The 27,830-nt window shown below is 38.1% G+C and overlaps 3 protein-coding genes across 4 annotated transcripts; 2 read left to right on the forward strand and 1 right to left on the reverse strand.

Moving 5' to 3' along the window:
• The first annotated feature begins 61 nt into the window (after positions 1-61).
• Positions 62-11,777, forward strand: anks3 (ankyrin repeat and sterile alpha motif domain containing 3). Of its 2 annotated transcripts, none has more exons than XM_079600971.1 (16): positions 62-205; positions 520-715; positions 2,031-2,229; positions 2,318-2,439; positions 4,002-4,083; positions 4,461-4,578; positions 4,667-4,804; positions 5,646-5,759; positions 5,832-5,944; positions 6,027-6,167; positions 7,414-7,538; positions 8,013-8,154; positions 9,053-9,275; positions 10,029-10,088; positions 10,176-10,271; positions 11,017-11,777. In XM_079600971.1, exons 2-15 carry the CDS (start codon positions 537-539, stop codon positions 10,256-10,258), a joined length of 1,839 nt encoding a protein of 612 aa, XP_079457097.1. In that variant the 5' UTR covers positions 62-205; positions 520-536; the 3' UTR covers positions 10,259-10,271; positions 11,017-11,777. The 2 variants fall into 2 exon arrangements, with proteins under 2 accessions (XP_079457097.1, XP_079457098.1); XM_079600972.1 differs by having other exon boundaries at positions 137-205; positions 531-715; positions 11,017-11,775.
• On the reverse strand, positions 11,768-24,181 carry wdr24 (WD repeat domain 24). Its single transcript, XM_079600969.1, has 13 exons — positions 23,921-24,181; positions 22,324-22,515; positions 22,027-22,134; positions 20,692-21,052; positions 20,262-20,439; positions 19,199-19,623; positions 17,611-17,876; positions 17,234-17,343; positions 17,042-17,142; positions 15,493-15,597; positions 15,079-15,416; positions 14,001-14,185; positions 11,768-12,728 (listed from the first exon to the last, which is right to left on the reverse strand). Exons 3-13 carry the CDS (start codon positions 22,126-22,128, stop codon positions 12,560-12,562), a joined length of 2,340 nt encoding a protein of 779 aa, XP_079457095.1. The 5' UTR covers positions 22,129-22,134; positions 22,324-22,515; positions 23,921-24,181; the 3' UTR covers positions 11,768-12,559.
• LOC306992288 (uncharacterized protein) lies at positions 23,953-27,663 on the forward strand. The gene is made up of 6 exons (XM_079600986.1): positions 23,953-24,073; positions 24,150-24,291; positions 25,298-25,391; positions 25,574-25,733; positions 25,825-25,977; positions 27,256-27,663. The coding sequence occupies exons 2-6, from the start codon at positions 24,152-24,154 to the stop codon at positions 27,453-27,455; spliced, it is 747 nt and encodes a 248-aa protein (XP_079457112.1). The 5' UTR covers positions 23,953-24,073; positions 24,150-24,151; the 3' UTR covers positions 27,456-27,663.
• The last annotated feature ends 167 nt before the right edge of the window (positions 27,664-27,830 follow it).

A 27,830-nucleotide genomic window follows, 5' to 3' on the forward strand; every position in this document is an offset into this window, starting at 1 on the left:
GGGATATGTAGTCCTACATTGCGCACTTGCGGTTCATACTGTATTATGGGAAACAAACAAAAGACTACAATTCCCTGTGTGCTCCATACTACATATTCAACAAAACTGCCCGGTTGGAACACAAAACTTCCTTTGAGTTGCTGCTGTTGTTGCGATTTCTGAAGAAAAAAAACTTTGAATATTGCAAAGTTTTAATTATTTCGAGGTTTGTACGCTTTTAGTTGGGTGCTTTATTTAGTTGCTTGGTTATGCGTTTATGGGATTAACTGTTGTTGTAAAAAGTTGTCATTTCCATATTAAGTGTTTGGTTTAACTAACTTTGAGCATCATAACCATGCTAAAAACATTATATGAATATGGATACGAGAATGAGATAGCATAATTGAGTTGAATTGATACACGGACAAAAGCCCTTTAAATGTCGGAGACCAAATAACGGGATATAATTTCACTGAATAAACTGCTATTTATTTGGAGAGAGATCAAATAAATAATAACATATGCATACTGTAAATAAAGCTAATTTGCAGAGGAGTATGTCTGAACTGAGCGACGAGGCCAGCAGTGAGTCGGATCAGTTGGGCGCGAGTCTGTCCGTGTGGCTGGCGGACGGTGGAGATGCTCTGATCGGCCCGGAGGAGCTCAACGTGCCGCTGGATCTGCACACCGCTTGCTCTATCGGACAGTATGATGTGGTGACCGAATGCATTCGCAGGTAATATAGAGCACGTTTGATGTGCATGCATGTTACCTAGGCTAGCTGGCCGTATTTGGACATGTTTTAGTCCAGTGTGCTTGAAGAAATAGATTAAAAAGAAACAGTCCTGGTTCTCAGAATGTTAGTTTGTGGCTGTGAAAAATAACCCCCCAAAAAAATGTCCTAGAACGTAAAACAAATAAAAAGCAGGGACGGCTGCGTGCATACAAACAGTGAATAATAGATGCATGCATGATGCACTGTTATCATGTTTCAGAATCAGATGCTGCACTGTAAAGTTACCATGAAATCAAAACTGACTTTTTTTTATGGAAAATTGCAGGATTTATTCTAAATTATTTATCCGTGAACATTATTATTTTTACATATTTAGCCTATGTGCCCTCGTAATGTTTAATCAAAATAAGTCCCCTCCCTCTTCCAGCAACATTTATTTTCTGATGACGTGTTCACTGGCGCGAGGGCGGGGCAACCTGTCACTCACATGAGATCCACCAATAGCAAACCACAACCATCAAATCAATTCCCCCATGGACCCGCCCTACTTTTTTTTTTCTCTCATTCAAGAAGCCATTTTCACTCTGATATACGTCACAATAGGGAAGAAAAGACGATCAGGACTTTAATCAAAATAGATTTTAAAGACGAGGTTCAGTTGTCAGAACGTTTTTGGTTGTAAAAAAAGGGGTTCTGTGGGTCTTAAAAAGTCTTAATCCTCCCTCACATAAATTAAGACCTTATAAAGCAAAACAAACTGGAAGACAAAAAAAAAAAAACTTTTTTGCCATGTGATCAGAAGATACAGTAAAAGTAATTCCCATATTCTATAGGTTGGGAGCAAATTGACTCAAGCTACTTCTTTGTAAAATGAATTAACAAGTAATGGATATCTGTTGGAAGTTTTAGTTTAAGTATTGCTAGTAAAACAACTCGTGTTTCTCCCTAGACATTTACATTTCGAGAACATATTGACGTATTTTGTTCCCTTAAATGTATTCCTTACATTTTCTTTACTTGGTCTTAAAAAGATCTTTAAAATGTCTTAAATTTACTTTCATAAAACCTGCAGAAACCATGAAAAAAAAATAAAAAATACTTCTAGAATGTTAACATGATAATACTTACATTACAGCTGTTATTCAGAATCTATTCAGTACATACAAACAATGCACTGTTATCATGTCTCAGATGCCACACTTTAACATTTACCCTAATAAGGTTTTCATGATACCTGAAGACTCATTTACCAAACGTTACAACAAAAAGACTTATTTACAAAATCTCCACTCATTGTTTCCGAATGTTATTTCAGGGGAGACGTGGATTTGGATGGGAAGAACATTGGTGGTTGGACTCCTCTGATGTACGCAGCGTATATCGGTCACGATAGCATCGCTAACCTTCTGCTGGAGACGGGCATCAGTGTCAACACCACCACGTCTAAAGGACTCACACCCATGATGCTCGCCGCCAGCTGTGGGAACGAGAGCATCGCCCACTTCCTACTGCAGGTGAGACTCAATGTTGAGAATCTGTTAACAGTGTAACAAAGAAGAGCAGTCACTGTACAATACTGGATGAAACGTTCTCTCTGTACAGCAAGGAGCGCAGCTTGAATGTAAGGATGTGCACGGATGGACGGCTCTGTTGCACAGCACGGCTACTGGACATCAGCAGATGGTCAAATTCTTATTAGAGCATCACGCCAATGCAAATGTCAAGTGAGTAACATTCGCATTCACAAATATAATATCCTTCTAACTATCCTTCTCTCCTTCTTTCTTACACACGCATGCTTTGTTCAGAATAGCAGACAATACTGCTTACACAATATGCACATTTTCTGTTGCATGTGACATTTTAAAATCCCACAATGCAGTGTGCCCTAGACATTGAATTTTCAGTTCGGATATGATGAATAAATTGAAGTTGATATCTTCACTATCTTGACCTATTTTTTGATCGGAAGTCTGCTGAAATGTTTACATAGAATTGGATTACAAATGCAACAAAAAATATTAAAAAAATATGCGAAATGATACACTGGCTGTCTAAAGTTTGTAATAATTAATATTTGTTAATGTTTTGAAAGAAGTCTCTTCTGCTCATCAAGGCTGCATTTATTTGACCAAAACATACTGTGAAAACAGTAATATTGTGAAATATTATTACAATTGAAAATAACTAATTTCTATTTGAATATATTTTAAAATGTAATTTATTCCTGTGAAGACTCGAGTAATTATGCTCAAAATTCAGCTTTGCATCAGTGTCACATGATCCTTATAAAATCATTCTAATATGATGATTTGCTGCATTTACAACAATACAAAGTTCTGTCATGAAACTCTAGATGGCGCACTGATAGGTCCTCCAATCACGTCATTCTCTAAAGGGCACAGCTGATTGGTTCCTGCTGTATCAGTAGCCAATGAGCTCGCTGCTTTCAGAAAACCTTCTCCGTCCCCAGCTCCACCTGTATACCGTATTTTCCGGACTATAAGTCGCTCCGGAGTATAAGTCGCATCAGTCAAAAAACGCGTCATGAAGAGGAAAAAAACATTTATAAGTCGCACTGGACTATAAGTCGCATTTATTTAGAAATTTATTTCACAAAATCCAAGACCATTTAATCTGGAAAGGCAAGTTATTCAGCTACACAACAGCACACAGAACAACAGGCTGAATAGTGTCCGGTGTGTTAGCGTAACACATTAACAGTTATTCAGCTGCACAATAGCATAAAGAACATTTACCTGGGAGGCTGAATAGGCTAAACTAACATTAGCCAGCGAGTCCAAGCAAGTTACCGGTAAGCAAGTTCACCCGATCTCATCCCACAACACTGGATACATTGAGTTCTTCCTCGGTGTCGCTTCTGAACAACTCCGCCAACTAGAGCGCCCTCTCGCGGCTGCAGACGGTAATGTTTTCTCTTGGTTCATCTCAGTCAGTATGAATTAATTTTGATATATAAGTCGCACCTGACTATAAGTCGCAGGACCAGTCAAACAATGAAAAAAAGTGCGACTTTTATAGTCCGGAAAATACGGTAGATCTGCTACGGGTAATTATTAATGTACTCTATATTGTACAGTCTGTGTATGTATTGACAGTAGCAAGTCCCGATATATTCCGCCAAGACCAAACATATCAACATCGTCATATCCATTACCATGCCAAACACTCAGAGTTGTCATGACAGAATTACAGTTCACACATTAACAATACATGACTGTCAGTAAACACGTGTCCATTCAATCTTTGACCTGTGTCCTCACAGAGAGCCGCTGTCAGGATTCACACCACTCATGGAAGCAGCAGCATCAGGCCATGAAATCATCGTTCAGTACCTCCTCAACCATGCAAGTGGGACTTTACTATGAAATATGATATATTTATTATAAAAAAACAGTATTTTTTATAATAATTTTGGTTGCGCATTAGTCTGACTCTATGCATCCATTACGAAAAATGATAACCGAGACCTATTTTCAGATTTTTTTTCAGAATTTACTTTTTACTCTAATTATTCTTCGCATAGTTTTAAAAAGTTATACTACCTTAAAGAAAAATAAATAAAATCAAACCAAATTGTGACTGAATTGCTTCTTTCATGATATCTCACAACAATTCAATTATGAGTCTGTACTAAATGATGTAAGCGCATATATTTACACCCCTTATGTTAATATAATAAATGCATATGTTTTTCAGTATCTTGATTCTGTGTATGATTCAGGGTGTACGAACGGAGGAGAGGAACATCAAGGGAGAAACGGCGAGAGCTCTGGCTATGTTGTACGGACACACTAAAATCGCCAGCCTCATCGACATGCACGTCATGAGGGCCAAATCATGTCAGTCACAGTCACACACCTTAGCGTTTGTAAACTTCCTTTTGTATTATACATGCAGAGAATAACACAACCTAATCTGTGTCTGTAGCTCAGTATGAGGAGCTGAGTTCCTCTGAAGAAGAAAGTTCGAGTCCTCGAGTCCGTTCAGCTCGCAGTCGAACCAGAGGACCCAGCATTCACGACGGCCCTCAGGCTATCGCACGCTTCAGAGTCGGCTCCAAACGCGGTATTCAATATATATATATGTGCTCAGAAGTGGGGTTTTGTTTTTTAAAGACGCCTCCTCACTGCATTTATTTGATCAAAACATTATTATTACCATTTAAAAGAACTGTTTTCTATTTGAATATATGTTAAAATGTCATTTATTGCTGTTTAAATTTTCAGCATCATTACTCCATAATTACTTCAGAAATCATTCTAATATGTTGATTTGCTTCTCAAGAAACATTTATGATTATTATCAATGTTGAAAACTGTTGTGCTGCTTCATATGTTGCTGGAAACCGTGATACAGTTTTTTTCAGGATTCTTTGATTAATTGGGTTAAAAGTTGAAAAGAACAGCATTTATTTCAAAAAGAAATCTTTACTCTCACTTTTGATCAATTTAATGCATCCTTGCTAAACAAAAATATTAATTTATTTTTCTTTTTAAATCTTCCTGACCCCAAACTTTTGAACATTAGTGTTAAACTACCGTTTAAAAGTTTGGGGTCTTTTAAACAACGAATCCTGGAAAAAATCAGTTTCCACAAAAATATGAATCAGCAAAGCTGTTTTTTCAACATTGATAATAATCATAAATGTTTCTTGAGCATCAAATCATCATATTAGAATGATTTGTGAAGGATCATGTGACACTGAAGACTGGAGTAATGCTGAAAATTCAGCTTTGATCACTGAAATAAATAATGTAAATAATAAATAACCTTTTAAAATATATTCAAACAGAAAATAATATTTCACGGTTTTTACTGTAGTTTTGATCAAATCAATGCAGCCTTGGTGAGCAGAAGAGACTTCTTTCAAAAACGAACACTAGTGTGCAAATGTTCTTCATCGCAGAGGTTCCTGTGACTCCACCCGTACGTGAAGCTGGCGATCAGAGCGAGGGAATCTGCAATCGTGATGTCACTTCCCCCATCAATGAGCTGGACGGCCAGAGCAACAGCAGTCGAGGTGAGCGGTCCGGCGAGATGTCCATTATTCTCGTGACCAATGCAGCGCTGTAATGTGATTGTGTCTGTGTAGATGAGCTGATCTTTGAGACCGACATGCCCACCGTGAGGAGCAGCAGCAGCAGCAGCGACGGTCTGTCTCATCTCCTCGGCCTCAGCAGAGAGGCGTCGCTGGAGAGCAACGAGGTCTGAACCATCATGCATCGCTGTCGAGCACAACACACATCTCCGATAAACCGCTCACGTCACGTCTCATTCATGTTTGCAGGACTCTGATCAAGCAAAGAGGAGTTGTCCACGCCGATCCAACAAACTCCAGCACTCCAAAAGCAGGATTCCCAATAACGGCTCAGGACACCGCGAGCCGCCGTCTTCCTCTGGACCTCCTCCTTCATACACTGGACCCAAGGTGTGTGTGTGTGTGTGTGTGTGTGTGTGTGTGTGTGTGTGTGTCATATTCTTCTAGTCACTTGCATGTGGGTGTCATGTAGAGATGTGTTCCTGACCTCAGATGCACCGGTAAAGTGTGTGTGTGTGTGTGTGTGTTGTCATATTCTTCTAGTCACTTGCATGTGGGTGTCATGTAGAGATGTGTTCCTAGGGTTGCCAACCGTTCCGTATAATACGGAATCGTCCCGTATTTGACACATAAAAGTCTTGTTCCGTATTGAACCGATACGGAACGCACTTTGTTCCGTATTTTTGAGAATCAATTCAGTGCAAATCCGTGACAGACACACACATAGCTTCTAATATATGTCAGACTATGAACGAAGACATTTGTAGGCTATGATAAGAAAAAAAACAGACGGTGCGTGCGGTAGATACTAATTTCTCCCCGTTTGTCTATGATCAGCGTCGCGTTTTTAACATCTTGGAACATCATCAGAGAATGCCCTTTTAATTGGTCGTTTCAGTCATTGTGAGTCATGTATCGTAGCAACGATGATGACAAGTGACAACAGCGGGAAATGTAAAAATGACTAACGTTAGCCTACTTACTTCCAAGCAGCCGGCGAAAAAGAGCACAAAAATATAGAATTGAATGGGAAATAGCTGCACAATGTGCTTAGTCTGGAGGTTTATTTGTTTCTGTGAGATTTTCCTTGTGCATATATATAATATTTGCTTCTCTTGAACCCTTCAACCTGCATCATTTCAACGTAATTGTGTTTAACAGCAGAATTTGTGGTGAAAAACTACATTAGCCATTTTCCTTGTGCATATATACAGGTGTTGTATTGCTTGAATGCATTATTTGAGTGCAATATTTCCTTTCCAGTGCAAAACAACAATACATAAAAAAAACAGGTAATATATATTAAATAATATATAATAATATATTTTATATTTTCTTTATTAGCTTTTTTTTATGTACTATTGTTTTGCACTGGAAAGAAAGTTAACTAAAATGGAAGTATAATTATAATATAATATAAAGATATTTGCACTACTACACCCCCCCCCGTTCCTTATTTCAATTTCAGAAAGTTGGCAACCCTATGTGTTCCTGACCTCAGATGCACCGGTAAAGTGTGTGTGTGTGTGTGTGTGTGTGTCATATTCTTCTAGTCACTTGCATATGGGTGTCATGTAGAGATGTGTTCCTGACCTCAGATGCACCGGTAAAGTGTGTGTGTGTGTGTGTGTCACAGGATCTAGCAGAGTTTCTGGAGCAGATCGGGTTCAGTAAGTACCTCCCCCTGCTGGAGGAACAAGACATCGACCTGAGAATCTTCCTCACACTCACTGAGAACGACCTCAAGGAAGTTGGCATCACGTGAGTCTGCCTTCACAGATTCAGCATCCCTTTTATTTTATTTATTTATTTATTTATTTTTATATTATTATTTTATTTATTTTTTATTCCAGCATCCCCATGTTCCTACATGGGACAAATGGTTTAGAGAATGGATGGATGGAAATTAATTTGATTGATTAAACTTTACACATTTTTTATATTAAATGTATTTTATTGTATTTGTTTTAATAATTTGATTAAAATTGTATCTGATTTATTTAATTGTATTAAAACTAACTTATTTTATTATAATAAAAATGTATCCCATTTAATTGTATTATTTTGTATTTTATTACAAATGTATTGCATCTCATTTAATTTGATCATATTTAATTTTATTGTATACAAATATTTTTTATTTATTTAAATTATTCAGATGAATTTTTATTTGATTAAAAAGTTGATTTAATTTAATTTTATTGTACTTTACTAGTTGTGCTTTTCTTTTCATAGTCTATTTGGTCCTAAGAGGAAGATGACATCAGCAATAGCCCGTTGGCATAGTAACGCCCGGCCGCCCAGTGATGTGTTAGAGCAGGCGTACGCCGACCAACTGGAGGCCGAGATGCAGGAAATGGCCATTCAGCTTCATAAGGTACTGACCGCATCACTTCCCTTCACATGAGCCATTGTTATGGTAACTAAAACTACTAAAAATAGTTAAAATATTAATATAAATTAAACTTTAAAAATTTGTAGTACTAAAATTACTGATACTTAAATTAATATAAATGAAAGCTAATTAGAAAATAAAATATATATATTTCTAATTAGCTTTAATTTATATTAATTTAAGTATCAGTAATTTTAGTACTACAACTTTTTAAAGTTTTATTTATTTAAAGTTTATATATATATATATAAAACAGACAAAAGCATATTATAAGCATAAATATTACATACATTAAAATATAACAATAAAAGCTCATTCAAAATACTTCTGTATATACTATTACTATAAAGCAACACTGGCATGATCTTTACTTCATGAAGCTCATTTGCATGCAAAGAGGATTTTAGGGCCGTAGATTGTGTCAGGAATGAGAATTTGCACCTAGCTTGCTATTATTTAATGCACTGTATATCAAATAACATCAACAGTGTCCAAAAAACCAGATTGTGAGTCTTTGAATGCAGTGACAAGCTTCTGTCCTGTCGTGCACTCAAGCCTATTTCACAAAGCAATGTTATAATTGTTCAATGTTAACAGTGAGTGTTCAGGTAGCTTCTAGTTATATAACCGTATTGTTTATATGATTTTAACCGCCTTTAAACGGTTCAAATCTTAGAGCATAACTGTACTTTATATTCATTTAGTTTTGTAAAAGGTCACAATAAAACAAACATGCTGTACAATATATCCATTGAAACACGTTAAGCTCAAAGGTTGCCATGCATACAGCTGTAAAAAACGCTGTTCTGGCAACAATTTGTGGCAAACGGTGCTATAGGTTTATCACATAATAACTGTGTGTGTGTGTGTGTGTGTGTAGCAATGTGTGGAGGTGGAGTCTCTCCAGGCTCAGGTGTCTCAGGAGAAGGAGCTGCGTGCCGTGATGGAGGGATGTCTGATGGAGGAGAAGATGTCGTGGAAGAGTGTTCAGGCCGAGCTGCAGGAGAACACACACCGCGTTCAGACGCTGAGCGGGAAACTACACACTCTACGCAACACTCACACACAGCTCTCGCAGGAAGACACTCGAGCGGCGGGGAAAGGTGTGCAGAACCTGCCAATGCTTTCATTGAGGAATCACTCCAACTTATGGTTTTATAGAGTATGAACTGAAGTATGCAAAAAATATGTGCATGCAAAACTACTAATAATTTAGTTTAGCTATTTATATATATATATTGTTATGGCCTGCTATAGTTTTGCTTGAGAAACTATTTTCAGTTAATTATTTTGCAAAAAGAAAAAGAAAAAAAGGGGGAAATCATTGGTGGTTTTCCTTGAAAAAAAAAAATGAAAAAAAATAATAATAATAGTAAATTGGATAAACGGTAAAGACACAATATTAACCACAGAATCATATTATCAGTTGCTACATGCGTCTCATGCTCGATCCATCTTGAAAGTTGTCATTATCACTTTCATTTTTTGGTAAGACTTTAAATCAGGGTCCAATTCTCTCTATGAACTAGTTGTTTATTAGCATGCATATTACTAGGATATTGGCTGTTTATTACTACTTTATAAAGCACATATTAATGCCTTATTCTACATCCCTAATCCTAGCCAATACCTAAACTTAACAACTACCCAACTAACTGTTAATTAGCAGTTAGCATAATAGTGAGAATTGGATCTTTTTTTAAATGGAGATTTGAATGGCATGTTTTAGTGAGCAGACTGATGAGCGCTGGATTAAAACAGAAGTGTGATGTTGTCTGACGTCTTAGAGGCTGTTCTGATGTCTTGATCTCTGAGACCTCAGTGTTTTAATAACCGCTGTGATGTGTGTGTCGTAGGCGACGGGTTAATGTGCTCTCAACTGCTGTCTAACATGGAGTCTCACATGGCAGAGCTCGGTAAGACTTCTGCATGTGTGTGTGTGCGCGTGTGTGTGTGTTTCCTTCACGTGGATGTGTGTATTCATATTGTGTGTCTCTGTCCAGCTGACAGTCTGAAGGAAGTTCTCCACAGTCTCCAGCGTCTGAGCGCTTCAGAGAAAAACTCACACAACTGGGAAGAATCCTAGTGGCTGCCAATGGGTCAGTTTCTCTCTCTCTCTCTCACACACACACACACACACACACACACACTGGGAAGAATCCTAGTGGCTGCCAATAGGTCAGTTTCTCTCTCTCTCTCTCTCTCTCTCTCTCTCTCACACACACACACACACACACACAACTGGGAAGAATCCTAGTGGCTGCCAATAGGTCAGTTTCTCTCTCTCTCTCTCTCTCTCTCACACACACACACACACACACACACACACACACACACACAACTGGGAAGAATCCTAGTGGCTGCCAATAGGTCAGTTTCTCTCTCTCTCTCTCTCTCTCTCTCTCTCTCTCTCTCTCTCTCTCACACACACACACACACAACTGGGAAGAATCCTAGTGGCTGCCAATGGGTCAGTTTCTCTCTCTCACACACACACACACACACACACCTTAATGAATCAACAGTGCATGTGCATAATAATCATAAATGTTTCTTGAGCAGCAAATCATCATATTATACTGATTTCTGAAGGATCATGTGACACTGAAGACTGGAGTAATGATGCTGAAAACTCAGCTTTGATCACAGGAATAAATTACATTTTAAAATACATGCAAATAGGAAACAGTTCTTTTAAATTGTAATAATATTTCATTTTGTTTTACTGTACTTTTAATGCAGCCTTAAACATAAGAGACTTTCAAAAATATTTAAAAACCGTACAAACTTTTAGAAGATTTTTTTTTCTGAATTATTTTCGAACTGATCTGTCTCTCCTTGCAGGACACTCGCTTTCACTGACGGAGGGTGAAAAGCCACCCTGAACACACCAGCGGCCACAGGAACAACTCGCGTCGGTCAGTGTGACATGAGACGGATGGAGATGACCGGCCGAACGAGGAGCAAAGGTCACATGGTACAGAACTGCATCATGAGACCTGACCAATCACAGACAGAGCTGAGCCAGAGAATCTGAACTGCCTGTCAGGCCTTCAGTGTGAATAACACAGAAATACGTGTGTGTGTGTGTGTGTGGACTCTGCAGGCACAGACACTGTTTATTGCTGTACAACCAATCAAACCTCTTGATTAGATTTGTTTTATGCCTATTTAAAGCCTAATAATGTAATTTTTTCATAAATCAAACCACAGATGATCTGTACTCTCAATTGTTTGTCTAATTTAAACCCCACGTATCCTCTAAATACACTCATTGGGTCTCGACCTGCCATATTCAGTTTAATTCAATACAAAAATGTGCACAGAAATTAATTTATCAGATGTTTCATGAATAAGAGCACAGCTGCACATCCAGGTTTATGGTTGTATTGCTGGAGCTACTGTCAGTTGTATATTTTAAAAGAGCTTGTCTTTAAAATGTGTAAAAATACTCTAAATATCAATTTTATATGATCATTTTTAAAAAATGTAAATAAGCTTGTTTGTCATTATTTCTCAATTATGAAAACAAAGTCTGTTTTGTAATTATGTCACATAGATGTACATAAATTGAGTCTTGAAATAAATAATTTACCGTAAATCTGTAGGACGTATCGCTGAGTCTTTGCATGAGCATCAAACTGTTTGGAAGAACATCACTTAAGAGAAGACACTTCCCTGAGGCAAACACAGACACTAAACATCTGAGGAGGGGAAGTCAGCTCTGTAAAACTAGGATTCACTGCATATCAAAAATATGAAAGCAAATGGCAACAACAACCAGAAAAGATGCCGTGTGGTGTCTGTATGAAGTCAGTTCTCCTCACAGGTGTAGAGAATCACATTCACTTCCATCATCCACTAACACAACACTGACCGTCTTCATGCTCAACACTACACCTGTTGGTTCGCAAAGAAACTTGAATGTTTTTATGTGTGGCTGAAGAGATTTTGAGATATGGGACTAATCAGTGAATATGCTAATGTTGATACAGGAAGAACAAATCTCTGACATCTAGTACTATTTTATATAATCAGCGAACATTTTCTGCCAAAGATGTTCACAGAATCGCACAGATGACTAGCAAAGACTGGCTTTATTGTTTCCTCTTAAATTATCTGATTTCAATGCAATCATGTGTATTTTCAATGTGAATGAATCATATTCCCAAAGCCAAGTGCATTTTGACTGTAATTCAATTACATACATTAGATTGTATTTATAAAACAAAATAAAACTAAAAAAAAGCTGATTGTTTTAGCACACATTCGAGTGAACCGATTCCCTTATACGTGTTTGATTATCATCAGATCATTAGTTGTAAGTAGCAGCCTGATTGGTCCTGTGTTTCGAGTGTCCAGTGTTTGACGTCAGGTGTGTGTGGTGTCAGGTGTATTCACACAGGTGTCCACAGCCGGCCGGACAGTGTTTGGACTGTTTCAGCCACTCCATCACATGCTCCAGGTGTCCTCCGTGACTGCAGCCTTGACACCACACAAACAAGCCTTTGACCACGTGATGGCAGACCGCACACACACTCGCACACTGGTGGCACCTGTGGAGGGTTACAATACACAACATAATATTATTTATATATATATATATATATATATATATATATATATATATACACATTCATAGCCACTTAGTAAATAAATAAAATTAATATATTTTAGGGCTGTCAAAAGATTAATCGTGATTAATCACATCCAAAATAAAAGTTTGTTTTCACATAATATATGTGTGTGTACTGTGTATAATACATTCATGTATATATTTAAGGAATAATTGCATTTATATACTGTATATACATTTATTTAATTTATATTATATATAAATATTTTATATATAAATATAACCAATTTTTCTTAAATATATACATGATTGTGTGTGTTTTTATATATATATATAAATAATTATACACAGTACACACACATATATTATGGAAACACAAACTTTTATTTTGGATGCGATTAATCTTTTGACAGCCCTAATATATTTATTTTAAATAAAAATTTACATTATTTACATTATAATTATACATTATTATAAATGTATTTATTATAACCTATTTATTATTATATCATTTATTATTTCATTTTATTCCATTTTTCTTTTTTTCAATTATACATTAAAATATAATTTGGAAATTTTGCAAACATTATTATATATATAGGCTTTTTCTGTTGTTGCCATTTTAAAATAAAGTAAATATAATGAAGTAGTAAATTATATAATCATCAATAAATAACAATAAATATATTTGTAATAACGTATATTTACAAATTAAATGTATAACGATAATTACAATTTAAAATATTCATTTTATTTATTTATAAAGCACTTTTAAACTACACTAAAACCCAAAGTGCTAGTATCGATATATTGATATACTAATATAGTTTTTGTCAATATTTTGAATTTAATTTAATTTAAATATTTTATGTTTTCATTTAAATTTTGGTAAAGGTTTTAGTAATTTTGTTGTGTATTTAAAAGAAAAGAAAATGTATTCGATTTTTTAAAAAAAAGTCTAGTTAATGTTTATTTTATTTCAAGTAATGAATATGATTTTATGGTTTAAAATGTATGGTAGTAAAACTATATTTACTGTACAACTGTACAAAAAACAATATATACATAACACAATATAACAATTTCCATAAATATTAAAAGGCCGGAGGAAACAAAGGCACCTTTAAACACTAATAAACATACGAGCTCTGATGTTAAACTGTACATTAGATAAACAAATGAACTTGAACTAAATGATATTGAATTTGACAAGGAGAAAGACCGGATAAAAGTCCGAGCTCGGAGGTCGTACCTGTCACAGATCCAGCCCTTGTTGCTCATTGGCCGCTTGCAGTTGCTGCAGTTGATGTGTAGAGTGGTGGACGTTTGATTGAGACACATGATGGCGCCGCACGTGCTCAGTTTGATCACCTCGTTGCTGACGTTCCACAGCTCGAACCGCTGCAGCAGATCGATGTAGGACATGTACCAGTGTTCCTGAAACACAAACACACATCAGTGACGGATCCTGTACATCCAGCTGCTGTTATCACAAGCCTACAGACAAACAAACAAGCTCAATCAAGACGACATTTCAGGTTACCAATTAATCAAAATGAATGATTCTTATTTTTTTTTATGGAATATTCCATTATTTATTGTAAATTATTGTTATTATTCTGTGTACATCTTTCTTTTTTTTTCTTTTCTTTTTTTAAAAATCTTTAATCAAATAATTGTTCTAGTTTGAGAAGCAGTTTCACTCGGATATAAGAGCAACTATCGCAACTTCCATTTTATGCCGACTTTAAGAGAAAACGTACCGGCGTATCACTTACACAGATTCCCATCACATAAATAATGGCGGGGAATGAAATATGTGACCCTGGACCACAAAACCCGATTTATACATTATAAATGTGGTTTGGATTACTTTATCAATGCAAAGCAAATTTCCTTTTAATTTGATTAGTAACTAATTGAATTACACATTTTACCTCAGTAATACAACTAAATACAATTACATTCATTTTGTAATTTAATAACATTTCATTACACGTAACTAGTCACTCCTCAACCCTGCATACAGTTTGTTCTAAAATATAGATAATGATCCAATTCTTGAAATAAATGACCCTCTCAATGTTGTTTAATTAGTTATTTTCATTTCAAAGTAATCAAATAACACAAAGTGCATAATGCAATCATATCTGACATACACTGAAAAGCTTTGTTAAACACTTCACTTAAAATATGTATATGAATTTCTTAGAATTTTTATTGAATTGCAATTCTGCTTCCTTTGATTCAAATCCGAATTGTAATTCTAGATCCTGTTTTTGACATCAATTCAATTCTGAACTGTGCACAAGCCTGGTTCTCAGACACACCTGCGTGAGCTCGTCGATCTCCTTCCGGATGCGGTCTCCCAGCACGATCAGCACGGACACGGCCATCTGCACGTCGCCCTGCTCGGCGTAGTAACACAGCATCTCCTTCACGATGGGGCAGAAGAACTTGGGCGGCAGGTGCGGCGAGAAAAGCAGCTGCGAGACAGAGATGAGACTGATGGACTCCATGGGAGTCAGGCACATGCTCTCGGCCTCGCTGCCGCTCACGTGGGGCGACTCGGGCTTCTCCTGCACCGGCTCCGGGGCCGAGGGATGGTCCATGATCTCGTGGCGTAACGGGAACGCCTCCTGAGGGAGCAGGTACTCGGGCTCCTCGGCTGGAGAGACCCAAAGCTTGTTTTTTCTCTCTTTATGTATTACAGATCTGTGAAGTGTGTTGAGGTGTTGACTGACCTGCCTGGTTATCATGTTCCATACTGTAGAGGTCATCATCATCAAGTTCAGCATCTCCAAACAGATACTCCGCCTGACCCTCGCTGCCCTCCGTCTCCTCGTTCTCTGCGCACAGAAACACAGATCTTTATCTTTATCTTCTGCAGCTAAACATCTGGGCTGACAGCTGAAGAGACTCTGAGCCCTGGAGCCAAACCATTCTCCCTGAGGTGTTTAATGCCTGGTTCAGATTACACGATTTTAGCCTGATTTTGGCACGATTCGTTTGACGTAGGGTGTCGTGGGGATTCGTAAACGGCAACGGGCGTCGGGACGCAAGATTCGATCGTTTGATCTCGTAGTGTGTGTCATAGTGGACGACAACGGGCGTCGCGTCTGCGATACTTCACGACATCATGACAAAAAGACTAGCATGTTTGATTTTTTCCGGTGAGCGAGAGAGAAAAAAATATGAGTGAGTGAGCATGTGTGTGTTTGTGTGTGTGAGTGAGTGCGAGAGAGAGCGTATGTGTGTGTGTGTGTGTGAGTGAGTGAGCGCGAGAGAGTGTGTGTGTGTGTGCGTGTGTGTGTGTGCATGTGTGAGTGAGCATGTGTGTGTGTGTGAGTGAGCGCGAGAGAGTGTGTGTGTGTGTGTGCGTGTGTGCATGTGTGAGTGAGCATGTGTGTGTGTGTGAGTGAGCGCGAGAGAGTGTGTGTGTGTGTGTGTGTGTGTGTGTGAGTGAGAGCGTATGTGTGTGTGTGTGTGTGTGTGTGTGAGTGAGCGCGAGAGAGTGTGTGTGTGTGTGCGTGTGTGTGTGTGCATGTGTGAGTGAGCATGTGTGTGTGTGTGAGTGAGCGCGAGAGAGTGTGTGTGTGTGTGAGCGTGTGTGAGTGAGCATGTGTGTGTGTGTGTGTGTGTGTGTGAGCGCGAGAGTGTGTGTGTGTGTGTGTGTGAGCGAGCATGTGTGTGTGTGTGTGTGAGAGCGCGAGAGTGTGTGTGAGCACAAGAGAGTGTGTGTGTGTGTGCATGTGTGTGTGTGAGTAAGCGCGAGAGAGTGTGTGTGTGTGTGTGTGTGTGTGTGTGTGTGAGTGAGAATGTGTGTGTGAGTGAGAATGTGTGTGTGTGTGTGTGTGTGAGTGAGAATGTGTGTGTGCATGTAAGTGCGTATGTATGTGTGCGAGTGAATGTGTGTGTGTGAGACGGCACGCGATGACTGGTCGGAAAGCAACGCGTAGTCTGACATGTTTCTTATCCACGACACACTTTACCTCGTGTGACTTTGACATGTGCCTGTCAAAATTGCGTAATCTGACACGGTGACTATCGTAACAGACAAAAATGTGTGTAATCTGAACCAGGCATAAAGGGTTTAGAAGAAAGTTTAGAAGAAAGTTGTTATTTTCACTAAAATGAAAGGATATAGTTTTATGCATATTATGCTTTTCTAGAAGAACTGACTGAAATTTAAGACGTTTCTCAATGACAATCTTGATGTAGGTTTGGAACAACATGAGTACATTCATCATAAAAATGCCCATGGAGTTTTAAGATTTTATTAGTCTGTCTCACCGTCATTGTTGTTGAGGTTGGTCTCCAAGCTGTGTATGTTGTCTTGTCTGTTTTCTTTGTTTCTCTCATTGAGAGCAGCGCTCATCTCCTTCATACTGAAGCTACAGTGCAGGATGCAGAGAAAAGACACAACTGAGCAACCACGAACAGTACAAGACTCAGAAAGCCAAAATCACAGGGTAACATCAGTACCTGTTGACGAGCGGAAGGTTTCCTGACTTATTCAGATTGTGATTGGTTGACAAGGACGGATTAGCCGGCTCGGAAAACATAATTCGCAGCATCGTCCATGTGGTCGATTCCTGTACAGCACACAAACACACACACACATCAAAACTCATTACAAGTCCTCTAAAGTGGTTTATGAGGAAACTGCAGGGGGCTCGTGAATTGATGAAAAGATAATAATTATATATTAATAATAAGTTTATAAATAAAGAAAAGTAAACCAACACTAGAGAACCTTGAACATGTGAACGTGTTGTTACATTATTACAATATCAACATAAAAAGTTCATATTAAGGACAAAACAAGTTAAAAAAATACAACAACAACAAAGTCTGTGTACCTGCAGTCTGTTGAGTCTCTTGGCGACTTGAGCGTTGTGCTCACAGAGTTCGGCGAAGGGTTTTCCACTAAGCAAGTAACTCTGTGCAGTGTTAATGAACCAGTCCATGCCGACGCTGCTGCCCGCTTCACTCTCAAACACACTGAGCGCGCTGGACACCTGCGCAAACTGCTCCGTCACATCGGGCTTCTTGAAGAAGAAGATGGGGTACCGCCGATCGCCTCCTGGGTAGGTTTTACGCCCCACATCCCCTACAGAAGGGGGGCCTATGAAAAAAGACAATATTCTAATAAGAAATCAATGTCGATAAAGTATTTAAAGGTGCAGTCTGTAAGAATGACAACTAGTGGTCGAAATAGGTACTGCAGTCAAATTCAAAACATCGGAGATTGTCATTTCTCCCGCCACCTGCTCCTCGGACTCTGCGCTCACACGGGTTGCCAGTTTGAGCACGCGCAACAGGAACGCGCGCAATGGACAAATGATAATGGGCAACGTGCTAGCCTGGCAAGCCAGACTTACATCAAGATGTTTAGTCTGGCAACTCTCCATAAACGCCGCTTAATCCGAGGGGTGGGATAAACGGTTGTCTCTCAAAATCCCTCTGCACGCAATAGGATAGCGCTACAACCAACCAGAGCAACGAAGAAGGTGACGTAGTCAGAGCGGCAAAGATCCGGTCCAGCAAAACTCCGAACACTTCTTCCTTTTTTAAGAATGACTTAAGTGCCGTTCTTTGCTCTTTTCTTAAAGAAAAACTTAACTCCAAGTCCTCCAGAGTCGCGGCCAAAGCCGATTCGAAAGACCGCTGTTCTCCATCCGCAGCCGCCATTCTTTGTTTTCAAGTGGCAGCCGTCGGATCTCTGTCGTCATTATGTTAAGCCCGCCCCGCCTACTATATACACGACGTGATTGGCCTGACCCAATTTAGGGTTTTGCAGCTAGAAGGTCTATGGAGAGTTGCTAGACTGCCCTGGCTGCAAAATACATTTTGCTGCCGCTAGGGTGCGTCTAGATTTCTAGGCTAGCAACGTGCAGTATCACAGACCAAAACAAAAACAAATATTCCAGCATGGAAACGCACATTTCAAAGTAAAACAGCTGGCTGTAGAAGTGTTTTTCAGAAAAACGAGTATGTGAACTTAGCATGTTTCCTCAATATATGCAAACATATGGTATTTTTATAGCCTGGTTCTACCAGACTCTCGTACATTTAATTTGTACAGAGATTAACTTCCTCGAAGGCGGGTACTCTGGGTAGATCCAATAGTTTTAAACTTCAACAGAGTCACTCTGGATCTGCCATAACCAATCGCTAATGTTTGGTCGTGACGTATGACGACTCAAACTAGCGCACAACCTCAACGTCATCGTTCTCAGACACTCCCTCTGTTCGCTGATTGGACCGGTAAAAAATTGACTGGAGAGAACCCAAGAATACACCGCAAGCCCAGACCTAGTACTGAAGGAAAATGAAAATTGAGCAGAAGTACGTAAGAGGGCGGAGCCAGGCTAGAATTTTTATGCTTTAGTAGAGTAAAAAAAAGTTACATACAGCACCTTTAACTGACTCACACGGGTCACTCACCGGCCATCAGACTCTCTTTAGCAGCAAACGCCAGATCACCGAACAACCCGAAACAGAGTCCTTCAGGGTTGGCGCGGTCGACGGGCCTGCTGGCGTCTTTAAACATGTGCTGGTAAAGCGTGCTGTCCTTGGACCCCGACAGAAGGAAGTAGGGGTCATGCTGGTGCCGCCACACGATTCCTGTAGTCACGTCTTTGTGCTCCTCGAACGTGGCGAAGGGGATGAATGGCCGACGGACGTCCCACACGTAGATGTTGTGGTCCACCATCATGGAGCAGGTGGCTAAGTGAAAGCGCCGCTCCGGACGCCACTTCACCCTGGCCACCGAAGCAATGGTCTGAACGCAGTAGATCTCCTTCACGCGATTGGTCGACATGTCCCAGACTTTCACCATCTTGTCACGTCCGCCTGTTGCGAGCCAACCCCTACAAGAGACAGACGGGACTTATATATATGCACACAATAGATCCAAAAAGAGTTAGAAAGTAAATGTGTAACCTTTTACCAATGACATTAGACAAAAAAATGTTTTACGTTTTTTTGTTAAACCTGTGAACTGCAGTGAACCAAAGACAGTCTCAAAAACGCAGTTTGAAATCACTGGTGTTTCTGACCTCACAAACTACCTTGTAACCAATCAGGTCAATGTGTGATCGCCAACGAGTGGATCTCTGAGCTGCTGTAATTGAGTGGAGGCGGGGCTAATTTGCATATTCATAGTACCGCGTATACTAAATGAGGCAAGGGTGTAGTTACATTCAAGCTATTTTAAGGCATGAATAAAAAAAATTAAAGTAAAAAACATTTAAATATGCCATTTTGGTGATCAAAGATGAGTTTAAAGCAGGGTTTCACAAACTCGGTCCTGGAGGGCCACTGTCCTGCACAGTTTAGCTCCAACCCTGATCAAACACACCTAGCTGTGAGTTTCTAGTGATCCTGAAGACATTGATTAGCTCGTTCAGGTGTGTTTGATCAGTGTTGGAGCTAAACTGTGCAGGACAGTGGTTTAAAGGGATACAAATAATTGACAACAGGGGGACTTTAAGTCAAGCACACACACCTGTCCTCAGGGTGCCAGTCACAGCAGAAGACGGGGCCGGTGTGAGCGGTGAACATCCTCTCGTAACGGTCGGGTCTGCGGATGTCCCACAGCTGCACGTTTCCATTCTCGAACGAGGCCGCAAACGTGAAATAATCCTTCATACTGAACTGCACATCTCTCACGCTCTCAGACTGACCTGCGAAAACACAGAATGATGTTCACGTTGTGTAAAGCTCCCATATCTCTGCAGCATCCAGTAACTATCTATTTAGTGTCTAAGCTGCAGATTTGCTTCTCAAATTAAAATGCATTAAAAATAGTTGCTTCGTAGTGTCACTTTCTGGGTGAATTATTACTTTTAAATAATATTTTTTAGCATTGCCTAAGCAGTAAATGCTTCAGCTTGTGCAGATGTTGTAGAAAAGATTTACAAGTTTGTACTACGTACCAGAAAACGTGCTGACGCTCTCCTTCTTTCGCAGGTCAAAACACTTCATGAACCCGTCCTGAGAGCCGGACAGCAGCATGTTGACCTCAGTAGGGTGAAAGCAGACCTTGTTGACCGTGCGCTTGTGTTCTGTGAACAGTTGCTCCTGTTTGTTACGGCACGGGCGCGCCAGGTTCCACGTCACCACGGCTCCATTAGTGGCGGCGGTGGCCAGCAGGTTCTCCTCCATCTGATGCCACATGACGTCCGCGCAGCTGAAGTTCAGCGAGGGTTTGCGTCCCACGCGCAGGTTCAGCCGCTCCACGAAACCATCTTCCTCCAGACCGTATATCTTGAAAATATTCCGCCCTGCAACCACCACCTGAAAAACATGTGATCAATCACAAGTTCACTGTATCGAATGACATCCCCCAAAATAGAATTTTGAATATGAATATTTATTACTGACAATTTATTGATTGACATATTGAACATTAATGTACCTATTAATAACAATATAAATGACAAATACAAATCCCATTACTTAACAATAAGCAATACAATAATCTTTATTAACATAACATTCATTGTTAGTCCAACTTTGAATTAATAATGTATTAGTAAATGTTGAAATTGACTTCAACTAAGATTAATCAATGCTATAGAAGTGTTGTTCATTGTTAGTTCAAAGAACAAAAGAAATAGAGAAAATCACTCACTGCTCTTGACTGAATTACTTTTGTATAGTTTAATCTATATTTAATTTATAATTCATGTAGAGAAGACTGTAAAGTCAAGTGTTTGATAACTATATTCAATTTCTGTATATTTCCTACCTATGTTGCTTCTACATTCATTTGGAGATTAAATGTTAAATTATTACATTCAAAAAATATATTAAAAACTTCAATCAATCACGATTAATTACAGAAAAATATGTGATTAATTAATTTTTTATTTATTTATTGACAGCACTAAGATAAGTTAAATGAATTAAAATATTGTTAAATTATATAAATTAAAAAAATATTATAATAATTTCATCTTGTTTCCTTCAATTCCCTTACTCATTATTAGTTCATAAAAAGAAATCTGCAAGAAAATAGCATTTTAGTCTTTCTACTTCAACATTTCACATTTAATTCAATGTGTTACTTGCCGTTTCTTTGTACAGTAATTGTTTGTGAATTTTACAAGCAATATTTGAGTGAAAATTGTAAATAGTAAATCCTACAACAATTCTTTTTTTCTCAGGGTACCATTGCTTCTATTTGAAATGAGCTACATTTAAAAAGTCATATAAACAACGACAAAAAAATATATTTGAGCTTGTGGTGAGAACATTGTGATTTCCACCTGCGTAGCATCCCGACACACACTGATGGCGTTGGCAGGAGCATCCAGGTGACAAAACATGGTACGCCCACTGATGGTGTTGACCCTGTTCATCTTCTCCATCTCAAGCTGAAACACACCGAGAAACGAGACGCGAGAGATGAAGCTGCTGCAGTTCCTCCTCTGACCAGCAGGTGGACAGCAGATTCATCAACATCTCACGGTGGACGTGCATTTATCTGATCTTATTCATTGAGCAATACATCATGTCAAAACATACATATATATATATATATAAGGTAAGCAGTTCACACTTACGCTTTGTGTGTTGAGAAAAACACTTCAAATAACCTCCAACCTTAGATGCAGGTATTTTATCTTACCATCTGTGTTCGTCACACACAGCTCAAGACGGAAAACAAATACACTTCACGTGACAGTCGGTGCGTGACGTCACGCACACATCCACGAGAACGAGTTTAACATCTTCATGTGGAATTACACGCCGACCTGCAGAACAGAAACAAGGCAGCAATATCACCAGCAGAGAAGCAATGCAATTTTAGAAATCATATTAGCAGTAAAACTTAAGTGAGATGTTTTTAGATTTTATAAAACTTTTTGTAGATTTTATGCAATTGATATAATCTGAAGCATTTTTAATAATAATAATAAATATCTTGATCAGATTATAATATGGTTATATACATTTTTTTCATTGCATGTTGTATATCTGCTGCTGTCTGCCTGCAATTTTACTGCACTGCAATATAGGTTTATGTATTATTACTGTTATTCTAAATGATTTTACTGAACTACAACGTAGGTTTATATATTATTACTGCTATTCTTATCCATTTTACTGCACTGCAATATAGGTTTATATATTATTACTGTTAATATTATCAATGCTACTGCACTGCAATATAGGTTTATATATTATTACTGCTATTCTTCTTATCCATTTTACTGCACTGCAATATAGGTTTATATATTATTACTGCTATTCTTAATCATTTTACTGCACTGCAATATAGGTTTATATATTATTACTGCTATTCTTAATAATTTTACTGCACTGCAATATAGGTTTATATATTATTACTGCTATTCTTAATCATTTTACTGCACTGCAATATAGTTTTATATATTATTACTGTTATTCTTAATCATTTTACTGCACTGCAATATAGGTTTATATATTATTACTGCTATTCTTAATCATTTTACTGCACTGCAATATAGGTTTATATATTATTACTGTTAATATTATCAATGCTACTGCACTGCAATATAGGTTTATGTATTATTACTGTTATTCTTAATCATTTTACTGCACTGCAATATAGTTTTATATATTATTACTGTTATTATTCTCCATTTTACTGCACTGCAATATAGGTTTATATATTATCACTGTTATTATTCTCCATTTTACTGCACTGCTATAATTACTATGATTCTGATCAATTTCTCTACACTGCAATGTAGGTTTTACTATGGTTATTTGTATTATCAGTAAGCACACTAACGCAGTGTTTTCTGTGTGTTATTGTAATGCACAGAAAGGTCTATCAAATACGATTTTATATAAGGATTTTAACTATTCATATTCACCATTAAAACTGTCCGATTGGTGCTTCGAGGTTATAAAAATGTAATTCTTCTTGCAATACTATGATATTACAGCTGTACTTTTTGTGCATGGAATAATATATGTACTAAACATGAGTAAGTTTGTCTTTTAGAGCTGGTGGCAGTCAGCAAAAGTGTCATAGTGCTGCAAAAACACCTCAGTTCAGCAGTAACAGCTCCTGCGGCTCGACACCATAACGCATCTTATCATGTTTCCGAACAAGAATGTTCAACTGTAATATGAGTTTGGTTATTGCTGGAATAACCGCGCAGAACTTACCCTTTTAAAAACAAGTGTGTCCGTTCACGAGAAGCGGATGTAGAATTATTGTTTACGTTTGCCGCCGACGTCACATCCTCTCTCAAGGCGCGCGCTGCTTCAGTCACGCCGCTGTAGTTTGTCACACTGACATTTGTTAAACAACACATCCTGGTATGATGATTTACTGTTATATGGCTTGCTTGTTTGAGATCTGCAGTAAATGTTATAAACTGTGTGTCTCTCCCAGTCATGCCTGTGGACGGGAGACTGTTTACCTGTGAAGATCCAGCGGTGTGGAGAGGGATTTATGGGAAATACTGGACTGTGATTCAAGCTAAATCAGCTGGAAAGGGCAAGGCTTCTGGAAAGCTCCTGCAACTGGACAAATGGTTTGAGTTCTTCTTACAAACACAGCCCTAAAATGTGTTTTTATGTTCATTATTGTTGTTGCACCAAATGGAATTGAATGTTTGCTGTGTAACGATTAATCGCATCCAAAATAAAAGTTTGTGTTTACATAATATATGTGTGTGTGTTGTGTATAATTATTATGTATATATAAATACACACACATGCATGTATATATTTGAGAAATATTTGCATTTATATACTGCATATATTTTTATTTATTTATTAAATAATTTTTTTTTAATTTTTATTTATTTATATTACATATTAATAGAAATATTTTATATATAAATAACACATTTTTCTTAAATATACATGAATGTGTGTGTATTTATATATACAAAATTATCATACACAGTACACACGTATATTATGTAAACACAAACTTTTATAATCGTTTCACAGCTCTGTTATATATTAATAATCATATCAATTACGAATATAAATGACTAAAATCTATACATTTAAAATAATAACAAATTATATACAATAAAATACTGTTTATAGATTTTCTAAAAAATATTGTAGTAACTATTATTTTAATTCATAATTTGTGCCTACTCATCATAATTAGCAAATGAAATGCAATTTGACAACTAGCATTGCCTCTATTTTATATGGAAAACATTTAAATGTTCACATGAACAACTACAAAAAAAATATTTTGAGTTCCTAAAATGTCTTTTTATGCATCAGAGTAGAATTTAATATTAATTTCTTTATTCATAATAATCATATATACATTTATAGAAATATATAAATGTAAAATTAACGATAAATTCTAGTAATTCAAATATGGTTAAATTATATACTTTTTTTTGTATTCATTTTATCTAGGTCATTTTGACACCTTAAATGCAGATTCACTCGAAAAACAAGCACAGAAATAGACTTGAGTTCTCAGAAATACACACCTACAGTGTTGTATTTGCATCATAATATAATACAATTGCAGGAAGTCTTAGTGACATTGTCTGTTCTTCCCAGGTTTCAGGAGGAGCTTCCCGCGGCGATCTCCGCTCGATCCCAGCATTCCCTCACACACGCTGAGCTCGTCAAGATCATGGAGTGGAAGCTGACCGTAAGCACAATAGAAATAGACTCATGCCCTGCGTAATTAGAGAGAAACACAGAAATAGGCGAGTGGCTCATTGGTTGCACGCAGTGACGATCACTCTTATGACATCCGTTCACACACAGATATGACTATTATGCACGAATGCATTGCTCTCTTTGATGATGATGGTGGATGCTTCCTCTCAGAAAGGGAAGTTCAGGCCACGTTTGCAGCAGCTCATTGGCTCGAACAGCGAGGAGGCGGTTCAAAGCTCGACCAGCAAAGCATTCGGTTTGTTGCCCGATGTCCAAGCGGCAATTACAGAGCTGTGCAAACTCAAAGGTGTCGGGCCGGCAACGGCCTCAGGTACACACACACACACACACCTATCCAGTCATGCATGCATGCAATAACTGTAATAAAATACATGTAAACCACAGCATACTGTGTCCATCAGCCGTGTTGGCGGCCGGCGCTCCAGGTGACGTGGCCTTCATGGCTGATGAAGCTGTGGAGAGCATCGCAGAGCTCAGACCGGTCCAGTACACGGCCAAACATTATGCACTTTTCCTCCAGAAAATGCTGCATAAATCATCCCAGCTTAATAGAGGTGAGATACACACATTAAAGGGGTCATGAACTGGCTTTAAAAAATATATATATATTGTTGTCTGAGGTCAATTTATGACGTTCGCTTGGTTTTTACATTCAAAAACATCAAAATTAATAAGTAATAGACTATTTTCTACCCTGGTTTAAAGCCAGTTTTTATGGGCGTGCCGCATTGAAGACTTGGAAGTAAACGCCCACTGCTATGATTGGATAATAGTTTTGCATATTATAATGAGTTTGATGTAATAGAGACAGAGCGTATTTAGGCCACGCCCACACCGGGGGGAAAACAATCCAAGCGTCTCCATTGACTGCATTGCGAGAGGCTCCTCCTTGTCATTTCTTGCTTCTAACTAAAGACAGAAAAATGCTTAAAAGCTGCTGTGTGACGAGGTGTACAGCAAACAAGCTAAGAAACCCAGAAATAAGTTTTTATAAGCTGTCGACCCCAAAAAATTAGTGTTTAAGGACTTAAAAGTGGATCAGGCAGTTGAGACAGAGCGTAACGTGTCTCATTACTCTGAGAACTAATGTACGCCCGCTGGAGGAGAACGTAATCGCCAACACAGGATCGCTTATCTTACAGAAATATAATATATAAAACTGACATTTGGATATTTGACTCACCAGTGACCAAATGTTTAACTTACTGCACACGTAACTGTGTTTTTAGTGCATACTGAGTGTCAGGATCCCACAATTTACCCATTCGTTCCAGCCTGTGTCCACTTTTAAGCTCGTTTTTTGGGGCCGACAGTTTATAAAAACGTATTTCTGTGTTTCTTAGCTTGTTTGCTGTACACCTCGTCACACAGCAGCTTTTAGGCATTTTTCTGTCTTTTGTTAGAAGCAAGAAATGACAAGGAGGCAGCCTCTCGCAATGCAGTCAATGGAGACGGTTGGATTGTTTTCCCCCCCGGTGGGCGTGGTCTTCAGATTATGACGCGTTACGCTCTGTCTCTATGCGCGAGTTGGTGGGCGGGGCTAAACAGGCGGTGTTGAAATGGGCGTCGATCTTCTTCTGCAGGGGCGGGGTTTGATACCCTGTAACGTCATAATCAACACTTTGAAAAACATGTTGTTCGCTGGACCTGGTGTCAATAAAAGCTTTTATTGGACTAACAAGGAAGTGTTCAGTTCTGAAACTTACAGGATATTCTAATAGTATGATGAACTCTTATATGTCAAAAGCTCAAGGAAAATTTGATTTCTCAGTTCATCACGCTTAAATATTTCTTTATTAGGATCTTATTATAGTATTTCTTTCTGGTTTCAGTGGACGGCCAGCAGGACTGGACTCCTCACCGGGTGGAGCAGTGTTTATGGGTATGGGCGGTGGCCAATCAGATTCAGCCCTCGTTAATACAGGAGTTCAATCTGATGGATGCAACACACACAGTGACCAATCAGAAGCCAGAGAAGAGGAAGACTGCTGATGAAAAGCCACCGAAGAGACCGAAGACTGCGCGAACTTAAAGTCAGAATTGTGCACTTCTCTGCATTTTCCTAGTATATAGTACATGCAATATTATTATGTAGAGGCTGTTGTCTATACATTTCTTTGCAAAAGTATCTGTGTTTTTGAGGCACTGCTTCAAGATCACGAAATGCAACATTTTTCAATTGCTCTTCTGAATTTGTTAATGTTTATGTATAGATGTTTTAATAAAGCAGTATTATAATTAATATTTTCTTTCATTTATGAGAAACTAATAACAGATATAGATATAATTTATTTTTAATATATATTAAAATATATATATTTATATATATCTAAAATGTATTTTTTATAAATATATATATAATTTTCTTTTTTTTTATTTCAATGATATTTTCTTTAATTTATGAGAA

Source organism: Phoxinus phoxinus (assembly GCF_949152265.1).
Source record: "Phoxinus phoxinus genome assembly, chromosome: 24".
NCBI lineage: Eukaryota > Metazoa > Chordata > Actinopteri > Cypriniformes > Leuciscidae > Phoxinus > Phoxinus phoxinus.

Excerpts from the sequence above, each read along its gene's own strand:
- anks3 (XM_079600971.1), top strand. The coding sequence starts at position 537 with ATGTCTGAACTGAGCGACGAGGCCAGCAGTGAGTCGGATCAGTTGGGC. Across the intron at positions 2,440-4,001 it reads CACGCCAATGCAAATGTCAA|AGAGCCGCTGTCAGGATTCA; the intron begins GTGAGTAACATT and ends GTGTCCTCACAG. Across the intron at positions 4,579-4,666 it reads CGTCATGAGGGCCAAATCAT|CTCAGTATGAGGAGCTGAGT; the intron begins GTCAGTCACAGT and ends CTGTGTCTGTAG.
- wdr24 (XM_079600969.1), bottom strand. The coding sequence starts at position 22,128 with ATGGAGAAGATGAACAGGGTCAACACCATCAGTGGGCGTACCATGTTT. Across the intron at positions 17,877-19,198 it reads TAAAGAGAGTCTGATGGCCG|GCCCCCCTTCTGTAGGGGAT; the intron begins GTGAGTGACCCG and ends CTTTTTTCATAG. Across the intron at positions 17,143-17,233 it reads AACCTTCCGCTCGTCAACAG|CTTCAGTATGAAGGAGATGA; the intron begins GTACTGATGTTA and ends CCTGCACTGTAG.
- LOC306992288 (XM_079600986.1), top strand. The coding sequence starts at position 24,152 with ATGCCTGTGGACGGGAGACTGTTTACCTGTGAAGATCCAGCGGTGTGG. Across the intron at positions 24,292-25,297 it reads CTCCTGCAACTGGACAAATG|GTTTCAGGAGGAGCTTCCCG; the intron begins GTTTGAGTTCTT and ends TGTTCTTCCCAG. Across the intron at positions 25,978-27,255 it reads ATCATCCCAGCTTAATAGAG|TGGACGGCCAGCAGGACTGG; the intron begins GTGAGATACACA and ends TTCTGGTTTCAG.